Consider the following 14,745-nt stretch of genomic DNA (forward strand, 5'->3'; position numbering starts at 1 on the left):
CGCTGAAAACGGTCCGCCGGATCGTTTTCAGCGGACATGTCCGGTCGGAGATTTCTGTCTGATGGTTGTACACACCATCAGACAGAAATGAGAGACAATCCGCGCGGACAGACAGCGCAGTGACGTGTCTGCGCCGTCGGCGATGACGCGGCGACGTGCGCGACGCTGAAAGGTCAATGCTTCCACGCATGCGCCAAAGTCATTCGACGCATGCAAGGGATGGCGGCCGGTCAGACATGTACGGTGAGTCTGTACAGACGACCGAACATGTCCGACGGACAGGATTCCAGCGGGCATGTTTCTTAGCATGCTAAGAAACATTTGTCCGCTCGAAAACGATCGGGCGGACAAATGTACGCTGGAAACCTGTCCGATCGGCCGTACACACGACCGAACATGTCTGCTGAAACTGGTCCGCGGACCAGTTTCAGCAGACATGTTCGGTCGTGTGTACGGGGCCTTAGTGTAGCAATATGGTTACATTTAAGGAAGGTACAACATTTAGCAACTTATTGCTACACGTAATAAAAAAATTCAAAAGGAAAACACTGAGCTCAATATAAATGTGAATAATAAACACCAATAATGAGTGTTATACAATAAATTAATAGCTGCCAGTACCAAAAATTTGTGATACATGTGGGATATACGGTACAGCGCTCAAAAGGATTGAAAACATTTCTGACTGTCAACAGATATTATATATGGCTATAATAGCAAGGTGAATAATGAGACTTATATCTCACAATAACAAATTAAAGTGAAAAAACAATTGTGTAACACAAATGAATGTGAGTGCAAAAAAGGTAAAGGAAATGAAGAAGAAAAGTCCCACTACATAAGATGAGTGAAAAAACAATCCTCATTGGATAAAGATGTCCTTATGAAGTTATTCAAATGTTCATACAAAAAAAATAGGTAGAAGGATAGAGCGAACTTCATCCACCAGAAAAAAAGGCACCCAGGAGTAGTGTTGCAGTCTCCTCATCCTATTAATGTGACCACTATTATAGTGGTCTCAGCAAGCGTGGGGATTTTAGGTCTCCTTCCTGACCTTCTATGGTATGCCTGGGGCGATGTCCATTTATCTCAAATGATCAGAAAGAGAGAAGAAAACCATAGCATAATACCAAAGTGTAAATTTTAATGGGCTAAAAAGCTATGCACTTACAAGACCATGGAAATAAATAGCGATGTAAACAGATCCAACTATAATGGAGGTGCAGCGGCTTCACCTCCTTCTCCTGTGTCAGGGAAATGGCCATAGAAGAAGTACTGGCAATCTTGCCAGTAGAAGAAATGGGCGCCATAGGCACATCATGTGACAGGTGGATCTTCCTGCTGGCCTATTGTCAGGGAAATGGCCATAGAAGAAGTACTGGCAATCTTGCCAGTTGAAGAAATGGGAGCCATAGGCTCATCATGTGACAGGTAAATCCTCCTGCTGGCCTATAAAAGGCTGCCACTGTCTGATCCAAATTGCTGGATTGTCGTCAGCCTTCCTGAGCTCCCGAGTCTCTGTACTACTGCTGTTTGGATTTCCTGTTGTGACACGGCTTGTTCCTGACCTGTCTGATCCGCTCTCCTGGTTTGACCCCCTGGCTTGCTTTACGGACTTGTTACCTTCTCCAGCACCTGATCCCGGCTTGTTTCACAGACTTTGCTTCAGTTATCTGTTCCTGCCTGTTTTCCAACACCAGACCTTTGGCTTGTCTCTGTTCCTGCAACCTGCATCTCCTGCCTGGATCCACAGTGTTTGATCCCCAGCCGGCTTCCACTGTTGCTCCTTGTGCACACATTGCCAAGTGTCACCGAGCACGCCAAGAGACTGCAGCCCAGCGGTGTTTCCTGTATTCTCCAGTATTCTTCAGGCACCCACCAGCTCTTCTCTCCTGGACCCATCTGGCAACCTGTGCTTCTCTGGGCACTACACCCTCTGTACCCAACCTCAGAGGTTTACTGTACTCAGCCGCAAGGGGAGCCCTCTCGGCATCCAACCAGGTATGTGACATCCTGCCTGTGTATACTCCGTGCTTCCTCATCTGGAACGGCATGATGGCGTTGAATCTGCAAGCCACACCAACGTGTTTCATCACCACGGACGTCATCTGGGATTGGCTGCTACACTTAGAGGCACCTCTCTTTTATACTCTGCAGCTCCTGCTGGATTTTGCTTTCAATCCCCATGTGGAGACTTCCATTTGTGGATGGACATTTTATGGTTACACAACCTGGTCACATTGCTATAATCTTTTTATATGGACTATAAACTGAAGGACCTATGAATAAATAAATGGTTGTGGAATGAATCATTTAAGTTTCAATTATTTCTTATGGGGAAATTTGCTTTGATATTCAAGTTCTTTTGATTTCAAGCATGTTTCTAGAACTAATGCTCACAATCCAAGGTTTTACTGTATTCTGTTTTCTAGTCCTATTAGCATGTCCTTTGATAGTACATGAGTACGGCAGCACAACTGATGGGTTCCCTGTGCTTCTGCTTCTTCCTCTCCCTGTCTGATTACTTTTGTACAGTGGGTTGCAAGAGACAAACACCATATCAAAAATTAGATACCGCTTACATTTAAAACATTTTTAACATGTTAAATAGCTGGTAAGGTTGAATAAAGACACCAGTCCATCCACATCAACCTGAGTGTTTGTGTCTACTATTTTCCATATTCGTGTACATTGTGTTCGCTAAGAAGCACATCTAAAAGTTTTTTGAACTTATCCACATTCATGAATACAGAGCTGTGTTAAATTATGTATTTTACCACTGCCTGAAGTTCAGCTTTAACATAAAGTTCTAATCTTATAAAATGGGTAAACTGTATCTCGTGGAAATGTGACTGCAGCTCTGTGTCCATAGCCTGTCTCCAACTGACTCATTAACATAACACTTAGAGCGCTTGTCAATCACTAACTGACTTTGACCTTCAATCAATCAACTTAGAAAACTAACTGTGTGACCAAAAACAACAAGCTACTCTAGCCCTGATTTTTCAATAAAACTAAGAAGCGCAAATTTAATGTTGTTTTTGTATACACTGTAGTTGCATAATGTGATAAGACATAATTACAGTAAGTTATGGTACTTATGATTTTTTTTATAGCATGGATTATCAATGTTATTCCATGGAAGAGCTCTACATAATCTAAACTCAATGTATTGTTAAAAGTAATTCTAAAAGGTAATTTATACAGGCTGCAGTGGAAATCTTCTCCTACCTGAACTCTCAGCACTGGAGAAACTGTGCAGTTTATCACTGACCGTGGTATACAGATCATCCAAAAAGGTATATAATATTTTAATGTAAAAAGAAGATCTATTAGCTGTGGGCACTGTGGGGGGCAGATGAACTAATTTCATATTACTGGGTTTAGTAACACTTTAAGATTTGGTGTTAAGAGTGTTAGGGTTAGACTTGAGGTGAGCACAAGGTTTAGATGTTAAGGTAAAGTTGAGGGACAAGGCTTAAGTTTATGTGCTAGTTTAAAGACTACATGCTACTTTTTAAAAGGCATTTGCCATTTTTTTCTGCTTGTAAACGCACATCTATGTTAGCCTATGTGTCCATGCACACATAGGCATTTTCAGGCACATTAGAAGGGGAGTGTTTACAGGCAGAAAAAAAGGCCACAATAACATTGCATTCAGGAGAGGAGCTGAAGCGCAGAAAAAACTCTACACATTAGCGCTTGAGTGTTCATTCATTTCAATAGCCAGAAAAAATTAAGATTTACAATGCTTGACACGCCCAAAAGCATGTGCAAAAGGAGGTTTGAGTGAAGATGAAGGGATCTATTTATAAAACACTGTGGAGAATGTTACCCAACATAAATCATGTTGTCCAGTCAATACTGCATCAGCTGATGATGTTGACATAAGGTAATCCCTCAGGGATGTTACTTAAATGATTTGTGCATTTTTGTGCAATGTTGCCCTTTAACCACTTAAGAACCGCCTCCTGCACATATACGTCGGCAGAATGGCAAGGCTGGGCACATGTAGCTACAGGTCCGAAGCTCCGGGACCGCGGCACTCGCGGACCCGATCGCCGCTGGAGTCCCGCGATCGGTCCCCGGAGCTGAAGAACGGGGAGACCCGTGTATAAACACGGCCTCCCCATTCTTCACTGTGGCGGCTGCATCGATCGTGTCATCCCTTTTATAGGGGGACACAATCGATGATGTCACACCTACAGCCACACACCCTACAGTTGTAAATACACTTCAGGTCACACATAACCCCATCAGCGCCCCCTGTGGTTAACTCCCAAACTGCAATTGTCATTTTCACAATAAACAATGCATTTTAAATGCATTTTTTGCTGTGAAAATGACAATGGTCCCAAAAATGTGTCAAAATTGTCCGAAGTGTCCGCCATAATGTCACAGTCACGAAAAAAATCGCTGATCGCCACCATTAGTAGTAAAAAAAAAATAATAATAAAAATGCAATAAAACTATCCCCTATTTTGTAAACACTATAAATTTGGCACAAAAAAACAACCGATAAACGCTTGTTGCGATTTTTTTTTACCAAAAATAGGTAGAAGAATACGTATGGGCCTAAACTGAGGAAAAAAATATATTTTTAATATATTTTTGGGGGATATTTATTATAGCAAAAAGTAAAAAATATTGCATTTTTTTCAAAATTGACGCTCTATTTTTGTTTATAGCGCAAAAAATAAAAACCGCAGAGGTGATCAAATACCACCAAAAGAAAGCTCTATTTTGATTGGGAGCCACTTTGCACGACCGCGCAATTGTGAGTTAAAGCGACGCAGTGTCGAATCGCATAAAGGGGCAAGGTCCTTTAGCTGCATTTTGGTCCGGGTCTTAAGTGGTTAAGCTACCTTTAAAGGCCCTCTCCCTGATGAATAACAGTTTTAGATTTTTTTTTGTGTGGTACATTTCTCTCATGGCAGTGTCCAATTGCCCAAGCTAATTTTTTATAAAGCTTGCAAACTGGCCTTGAAAAAGGTCAGGGAAAAATAAGATTCAGTTCCAAAAGAGTACAGGTATCATTTTGGGATGGACAGCCTTAACACATTTACTAGCCCCTTCCTTTTCTGAATGAACACAGTGAGTGATCCCTACCAATCACTCACCGTTTTAATTTATAACTGAAGCATAGTAAACATTGTCTGGGTCATACATCTGCACCCATACACCTGTCAAATTAGGACCTGTAGCTGTGTTCATACAGCTGCTGCATCCCCATAACATAGGCTGCTCGCACACACAACTTCAGTCACATACAAAAAAAATGCTAACTCACTGTACAGGCCACAGTGCCCATGTAAATAAGTCCACAGCCTCATTCACATGCAGAGCGTTATTTATTTATTAAATCAATACAGTTTTATATTTTTGATTTAGTGGGGTATTTGTAAGTTATAGCAAAAAAACAAAAGAACAAAAGCTGGACAGCCGCACTCCAAAATTTTTCTTTAAAAGAGATGTCTTTATTTTCAACTGTGCATACAGTCACTGCAAGCCCACAAAAATCAGTATGGCCAACGTTTCGCACTGGCGTCAGTGCTTAGTCATGACTAAGCACTGACGCCAGTGCGAAACGTTGGCCATACTGATTTTTGTGGGCTTGCAGTGACTGTATGCACAGTTGAAAATAAAGACATCTCTTTTAAAGAAAAATTTTGGAGTGCGGCTGTCCAGCTTTTGTTCTCTTGTTTTTTTGCTATTACCGCATTGCCAGCACCCTGGTGGTTCAACAACCCCTGATCATCACGAGGCTCACCTGGAGCGGTGAGAATTCTGTCTGTGTATTTGTAAGTTATGTTGTCTTTAGGTCCTCTAATAATGATTTTAGAGTATTTTTCAATTCTGCAAGTGTTATAATTTACTATAGCTGTTTTCTAGCTGGTCTAAAAACACTTTTGATGCAAAGGGACACTTTTTGGTTGCTATGAACAATCTCAAGTTTCCAGGCAGAAAGAACAGTATATATATTATAAAGGTGCATGCAGGGCACTGGACAAATCACTAGGGACTAGAGATGTGCACACTGAAATATTTTGTTTCGGAATTTCGTTTTCGTCCGAAAAATAAATTTATTTAGTTACTCCTGAAATTAGTTTTTATTTTTTTTCGTTAAAAAAATGCATTCGTCCGAAAATCCAAATGAATTAAGGTCGAATCTGTCATTGAAGGCTTATGGTGTCTGTCGAATGTTCTAAGAAGATTTGACAGAATCTTTAAAAAAAAAAAAAAAGATTCGACGGAGCAACGAAACTGTACGATGCCGCAATCGTACATTTCCGGTCTAATGTTCCGCCTACAATCTATAGAAGAATTCTAATGTTGTATGACTAATAATAATTATATTTATTAATTATTATTACTAGTCAACCAACATTAGAATTCTTCTATAGCCTATGGGCAGAGCATTTCACCATAAATGTCCGCTTGCTGCGATCGTATGTTTTTAGCTACTTCGCCGAATCTTCATGTCTCTCTATGTCAAATCTTTTCTCTCTATGTCAAATCTTTTCTCTCTATGTCGACTCTTCTTCATGTCTCTATAATGTCGAATCTTTTCTCTCAATGTCGAATCTTTTCTCTTTATGTAAAATAATATTGGACTAATAAGGCCGCGTACACACGGTCGTTCCAAACCGATGAGAATGGTCCGATGGGCCATTTCCATCGGTTCACCGCTGAAGTGGCCTGATGGTCTGATGTGCGTACACACCATTGTTCCAAAAACCGATCGGGTCAGAACGCGGTGACGTCAAACACACAACGTGCTGAATAAAACAAAGTTCAATGCTTCCAAGCATGCGTCGACTTGATTCTGAGCATGCACGGGTTTTGAACCGATGCTTTCTGTACTATCCATCGGTTTGGGCCGATCGGGCAGCTGTCCATCGGTTCGATTTTAAAGCATGTTTTAAAATTTTGGACCGAAGGAAAACTGACCAATGGGCTATACACACTGTTGGTTTGGGCCGATGAAACTGAACCTCGGTCCATTCTCATCGGTTTTGTCCGACCGTGTGTACGGGGCCTAAGAGTTAAGGTTAGGCACATTCGACCGCAACAAAAACGAAAATAAAGCATTTGTTTATGTCGGATCTTTCGGTTTTCGTTTTCTGTGCTTTTGTTATTGTTTGTTAAAACGATAATGAAAATACCTGAAATTCGGATGAAAATTCATTCAGACGAAAACGAATGCACATGTCTACTAGGGACATAAGGGATGTGAAAACATTTGATACAGTTATGTAATCTGTAAGATTACAGTGTACTGTATGCGTTTTGTTTTGTGTAATTTTTGAATTTGCCGCCGGGCTCTGTCTCAATGCATCGCGACGCTCGCTGGGAATGGAGCCCGGCACACAGAGCATTGGGCAGAAGACACAACCCACAGACACAGTGGGGGGACATCGCAGGATCCTGGTGACATGGTAAGTACACTGCTCCAGGACTCTGCAATGCGATCCCAAGTGTGGCTCGAGGTTACCGCTAATGGTACTGAAATTTAACCCCCGAGCCACACTCTGGAATACCGCCAGGGAGGTTAAACTGGTCATATCCATCTATGCTCCCAAAATAGATTTTTATTAAATTAATTTTACCTTTGTAGAAACATAGGACAAACCAGTAAAGATGTTCCCAAAACAGTTTTATAAACAGGCAACACTGTCAAAACAGATACAGTATGTCCAAGTCAAAAGCATCAGTTCTTAGACTTACCAGTTCCAAGTACAGGGCACTTTTCACAGTTGGGTCCCCAGGCTTTGCCTACACTGCAACAGCAGAGCTGCCTAGTAAGTTGAACAGACAAAGGATGCATGCACTGCTTTGTAGTGCTCACAAGCCGATAGCATGGTCCCTTCTCCTCAGACACCAAAAGATTTTCAGCTGTGGGAAGGAGAATAAAAGAAAAATACTAGGGTGATTCACTCCATATTTCCAGAACAGTTTAAATATTATTCTCACAGATACTAAGCAACAACAGATTATCTACTGGCATATTGCTTATACTGGCATGTCACTTATACCAAGCCATGGCTATATCAACCTTAAGCTAGATGAATCGGAGAAATGGCTCATCCCTTTACTCACTTATTAAAGTGGCAGCAAGGACCTTATTTGTTGTTGTTGCATAATGACGAACCTTCCCATATTTCATTGTTCAGAAAAACCTGCTGCCACACAGGCCCTCTGAATCAATCAAAAAATAAATCACAAAAAGTTACATTGTAGATTTAGGATAAATCCTGCCACTATGAAAAAAAGCGGGAAGAACTCCAGGATTGCATTGGCTTGCCCATCTGTGGCCACCAAAGTTATTAAAGCCTCTCTATGCAGTCTACTGGGCAGGCAGTTTATTGTAGTGTGGGAGAAAAATTGTGTTTATGTTTCATTGGCTCATTGTAAACCCCCTTCTCCTTACTGCTGCCTTCCCCTATTGACTGCATACAGGAGGTCTGAATATTGGTAGCGCCCTTTAATAATTATTGGTTTAAATCCTATTCTGTGCCTATTCCTTAATTTGTATAATGAATGATTTCATTTGCAGAAATTAGTCCACAGACAAATATAGATCGCTGTTGAATTGTAGATTTCCATGGCTGTAAATTTAAATACATCAAAGACTGTGGGATTGATTTACTAAAGGTAATTAGACTGTTCACTTTGCAGGGGAATTTTTCCCTTAGATTAGTGAATAGTGAATGATCAATCCCATTTTTTAAAACTCATAACAATAACAGTTAGAATGCATATTTGATCTCCAGTTTTATTTATGACCTTTCTTAATTTTGGGGAAATGGTGACAGAATGAGGACGAAAAAAAATAGAATAATGATGGCCTTACACCTTTAGAATTTTGTTTGAATGTTTGCTTGTCCTACCCCTTCATATGGGATCGTGGCTAGTTTAGAATGACTCTTCCTTTAAGGGCCATGTTATTGTCTCCATTTTCGTAGAACATATGAACATTCTACTTCCGAATTAACTTTGACATGTGCATGCACATAGGACTATGATTTTTCTCTTCCGGAAGCAAATTCATTGACGAGAAATTAGTTTGTACCCCTTTAGATTTGACAAAAAAATCCATCCTTGTCCTTCAATTTTTTTTTTTTTTTTGCTTGCTCTGGTCAAAACTAATTGTTGGATTGTCATCTTAAATTCTTAGATAATCAAACAATCGTTCTGAAAACAAAAATATTCTAACAAAATTCTACAGGTGTAAGGCCAGTTTAACAAAGAGAGAGTAACAAATCATCAAACATAATGGCATGGTTCAAGAAAAATACTTGATTAGGACAGATGGTATAAAAAGAAACAATTCTAGATGTAAAATACAGTACTAGAGGTAATGCTATGTAGAAAGAATTTTACAAAGTTCTCTTCACTTGTTTATTGGCATCACACCAGCTGCTTGTTAAGGGGTAATATTTCACCCTTCCTGCCTGTGGTACATATTTCTGATCGTAGAATGCGTGAAACAGTCTGGCAGCAAGATCCAGGACTTGGGGCGAAGGCAAAGTGCCAGTCTCACTTCATGAGACAGCAAAGTGATGCTGAGGTCTGCCAGCCATAATACATTATAAACTTAATTTTTCAGTTCCAACATATGGAAGTAAAAAAGACTAAATAAACATGACAGAGAGAAGCCCAATAAAAAGAAAGATATTGTCACTTTTTGAATTGTAATAAAAATACTGTACATAAAGACAAATCCTTTGTTTTGATTGCAGCTCCTTCCTTTTCACATTAGAATTCATTGCACTAAAGCATTTTGTACACAAAAACATTTATTTTCCAGGCACTGACTATGTCAGTGTAATTTAAAGTTATCCTGTCATGAGGGCTCCCTGGGCCTTAGTAAAAATCAGCCCTGCCATCTGGGAGTGTGGTATTTAAAAAGGGTGTGAAGTGCATTTTAATTATATTTATTTTAATTGTGGATTGATTGGGCTGCAGTGGGAAGGGTGGACCTGGGATATATATATATATATATATATAGTATATATATATATAAATGGTTACAGCTCCTGACCTTAAATTAAAGCAGTATTAAACTGAAAAGCAAACATTTAGGCTGCATTCCCACTTAAGTGTTTTCAGCTCGAAAAACACCATAAAAAATGCCTGAAAAATTCCCAACAAGCAAAATCCCATTCATTTAAATGCCCCCTGTTTACATCTGAGCATTTTGTAGCCTGAAGCAAAATGCCTGGAGCTCAAAACAGTACATGAGCTTCTTTTTGGGAAGATTACAGGCGTTATTCTGCTTTTTACATTGGTGACCCTTTGACATGTGCAAAATTGCGGCAAAAACACACCTTAAAACGAAACGCTCAGGTGTAAATTCAGCCTCATTATATTGCAGCTTACCAATTCTTAGATGTGATGGCTGCATTTGTTATTTTTTAGACTTTTTATTTTTTTGGATTTTCACCTGCTGACTTGGCCTGTAAGTATGTTGTTTTTCAACAGAAAAAGCGGTTCTACAGATGTAGCAGTTAAAGGGTTGAGACAAACCATTTACTATTGTCAGCTGAACTTACAAGGATCAGTTTGGCTTCAATTTGTTTAGTGTATCTAAATGTGCTAATGCATCGAACACTACCCTAACACCCTCCCCCCCCATATCTAACAATGCAGCTGTCCAAAGTTGTCTCGGTTGCTTGTTCAGAGCGCCGCGATCCTCCTCTTCTGTCTGCCTCTACAGCAAGCCTCTTTTCCTACAGTGGAACACGTGCAGGCTTCATCCAAAGCCAGGCTGTGTGTTTCTATACACACATATAGCAACTGTAACGGAACGTCCCACACTCCGATTGAGTGCTTCCGTCATATACCGCTTCCTATCAGTCTGGATATAGATATCAGATATTCCAGCTGCCCTCAACACACAACGAGATGAGACTTGTTTGTGTGCTAAACATGGAGTGTTTAATAGAACCAAGAATACAGTCTTATATACAGTTTAACCACTTTAGACCCGGACCATATCGCTGGTCAATGACCGGGCCCCTTTTTGCGATTCGGCACTGCGTCACTTTAACTGACAATTGCGCAGTCGTGCGACGTGGCTCCCAAACACAATTGGCGTCCTTTTTTCCCCACAAATAGAGCTTTCTTTTGGTGGTATTTGATCACCTCTGCAGTTTTAATTTTTTGCGCTATAAACAAAAATAGAGCGACAATTTAAAAAAAATAAAAATATTTTTTGCTGTAATAAATATCCCCAAAAATATATATATTAAAAAAAAAATCCTCAGTTTAGGCTGATACGTATTCTTCTACATATTTTTCCTAAAAAAAAACTGCAATAAGCGTTTATTGATTGGTTTGCGCAAAAGTTATAGCATCTACAAAATAGGGGATAGTTTTATGGCATTTTTATTAATATTTTTTTTTTTACTAGTAATGGCGGCGATCATCGATTTTTATCGGTACTGTGACCTTATGGCGGACACTTCGGACACATTTTTGGGACCACTGGCATTTTTATATCGATCAGTGCTATAAAAATGCATTGATTACTATAAAAATGCCACTGGCAGGAAAGGGGTTAACACTAGGGGCGAGGAAGGGGTTAATTATGTTCCCTTTGTGTGTTCTAACTGAATGGGGGGGTGGGACCGACTAGGGGAAATGACTGATCGCTGTTCATACATTGTATGAACAGACGATCCGTCATTTCTCCCCCTTACACACACAGCTCCCGGTTCTCGCTCTGTAATGAGCAATCGCGGATCACGCCGGGCACGTACGTCGGCAACAGGGGCGAGCGTGGGGGCCCGCCCCTATTGGCTGAAATGCGAGATGACGTATAGCTAAGTGATCTCGCGCAGCCAAGCCGACCTGCTGCCGTATAACTGTGGCGGCTGGTCGGCTAGTGGTTAAAGAGGTAACCAGAACATAAATTAACATGAGCTAATTAACTAATCATTTACCCAGACGAGGTGACTCAAGGTAGACATACCTTTCAAGGTAGACATCCCGTCTCCTCTCACCTGCTATACAATACACATTATCATAAGTATAAACACAGGACATCTTCACACAATAGCAGGGTCAATTAGCAGAGAGAACAGAGATGGCTGGAGGCGAGGAAATTAGCATCTATGAATGAGTCACTTTTACAACCAACCATTTGAGTTCAGAATCAACAACCAGCGAATAGTTCTCACAGATATCCTGGAATATATTGTGGATAATAATTACATAATAATCCCCTCTTAGGTAGTCCAAGATATAATTTCTCAGTCATCCTATGCCCCTAGTGGACATAGGATGATTTTAGACATAAGAGGGTCCGAGTCTGTCACAGCAACTCTCTCCTCACTGGATTTTATTGACAGCGGCAGTAACAAATGGCTCCCACTAATGTCTCCAAATCCAGTGAGGAGAGAGAGAGAGACCTCTCGGGCACAGCTTTGGACCGCTAAATCAAGCAGCGCTTTACTGCTAAGGCATTGGCAGCCCCAGCTTGGAAGGGCTCTAAGATAAAAAAACATTCTACCTTTTAGAACCACTTACTGTACTCCTTTAGTAATATGCATCTTACAGGCTACATCCAGAATGGCAGAAATGAGCAACAGTAATAACTACAGTACAAGCAGGATTAGAGAAGCAGATGGCAAATTTTATGAACATATACTGTATGCTAAAAACACAGCTGTAAGTATTTGATCTACCATTAGCAATCTGTTAAAAAGTATTGTTCAGATTACGGTGTTCTGTTAATTTGGAAAACAATGGCTGCTTGAGGTGAAATAATACATCACTATTAAAACAGTAGGCAGTTAGTTATAACTCATATATTATACAATGCTTTTAACCTATTAATAATGTCCTGATCTATAAAGCAGAGAACACGGCCTTGTACTAATTTAAGCGCTCGCTTTATTTAAATACAACAGATGTTTCAAACATGCACTTATGTGCTCGAGATATAAGCTACCTAACTATGTTCTTAAACCATCAATCAAATGAAAATGAGCTTTGCTCTGAATAGTAAAAGTAGACTGCTCTTCTACAACATAAATTCTCTGTATAGCAGGTTGCATATATCTCTTAAAATGTGGTATGCAGCGTAAATGTCTCAACTTCTCCTGGGAGAGAACATCTTGTCTGACATTTTATCTGTTGCAGCCAAGTAGAAAGCACTCAACAAGCCAAAATAAACAGCAATGGTGGCTAAAAATGACCTTGTCTAGGGTTCATTATATATAGCAAAGTGGTATGCATGGGACACAAAATAATGCCTTAAGTAGACAGAGAATATTACTCCCACACATAGTCTGAATATAGAAATGCCTCCAGACAACTCCACGACACTACTAAGGGCTAGAAACTTGAACAGAGCCACATTTCATATTTCACCACATTTCATTATCTATTTTTGATTTAACTATTTATAAAAAACTGATGGAAATAAATATCTGTCTAGCTACCCACAGTATCAGCTTGTCATTCTCATGTGATAAATGATATCAATATTAGATGACAAATAATAGTAAATTCAAAGCCAAAGCTTTATTATCAATTTGTAATAGATTGTGAAAGAGTTTCCTGAGTCACAACAATGGACCATGCCTATGTAATGATTGTGTAATATGTGTAGATATGGTCATTCGTAGTCCCAACTTGGAGAGCGTGAGACAGGGCAACAACACAGGATGATCACCATGACAGGATATCCCATCATCAGGTATCAATGTAATTAAAGCAGCATATTTTAAAACATTGGAAATTACTTTAGAAATTACATTAAAATGTAAAAATGTATTTAAGATTTTAGTATAGTGACATATACTTTCATACAACACACCTTTATTACAGAAAATTTAGAAAATAGGTGCTAATGTGCCAACATCCCAAGGATATGTATATATGGAGAAACCCCTCATGATGGGACTTTAGTGGGACTGGGTTGTTATGTAGATAAGTAGAAAAAGGTTGAAGAGATTTTTTAAAACTATACAAAAAATATTTATAACAATACATATTACAATTGGGTTGGATAATCTATACAGATGCAATATACTCAAGAGGGAAATCACCAAACAGAGAATGATGATGGAAAACACCCAACACGTTTCAAATTAGATTTTTCTTCTTCAGGGGTGCAAAAACAATAAAAAGAGCAGATTGCCTTCTTTAGAGTGGTAAGTTCATCTAGAAATAATACGCAAAGGTAAAAAAAAGTGTCCTTTAACCACTTAAGCCCCAGACCAATATGCTGGCTAAAGACCCAAGGGGTTTTTACAGTTCGGGACTGCGTCGCTTTAACAGACAATTGCGCGGTCGTGCGACGTGGCTCCCAAACAAAATTGAAGTCCTTTTTTCCCCCACAAATAGAGCTTTCTTTTGGTGGTATTTGATCACATCTGCGGTTTTTAGTTTTTGCGCGATTAACTAAAATAGAGCGACAATTTTGAAAAAAATTCAATATTTTTTACTTTTTGCTATAATAAATATCCCCCAAAAAACATATCTAATTTTATTTTTTTTCCTCAGTTTAGGCCAATACGTATTCTTCTACCTATTTTTGGTAAAAAAAAATCGCAATAATCGTTTATCGGTTGGTTTGCGCAAAATTTATAGCATTTACAAAATAGGGGATAGTTTTATTGCATTTTTATTTTTTTTACTACTAATGGCGGCGATCAGTGATTTTTTTCGTGACTGCGACATTATGGCGGACACTTCGGACAATTTTGACACATTTTTGGGACCATTGTCATT

The 14,745-nt window shown here is 39.5% G+C and overlaps 1 protein-coding gene across 4 annotated transcripts in view; it reads right to left on the reverse strand.

The window, feature by feature from the left end:
- Nucleotides 1–14,745, reverse strand: part of LTBP1 (latent transforming growth factor beta binding protein 1) — a 447,138-nt gene that overhangs the window by 114,548 nt on the left and 317,845 nt on the right. For all 4 annotated transcript variants that reach the window (XM_040350808.1, XM_040350809.1, XM_040350810.1 and 1 more), the window contains one exon: nt 7,729–7,896. In XM_040350808.1, the coding sequence (XP_040206742.1) occupies nt 7,729–7,896 (168 nt within the window). The remainder of the gene's footprint in view (nt 1–7,728; nt 7,897–14,745) is intronic.

Source organism: Rana temporaria, chromosome 4 (genome assembly GCF_905171775.1).
Source record: "Rana temporaria chromosome 4, aRanTem1.1, whole genome shotgun sequence".
NCBI lineage: Eukaryota > Metazoa > Chordata > Amphibia > Anura > Ranidae > Rana > Rana temporaria.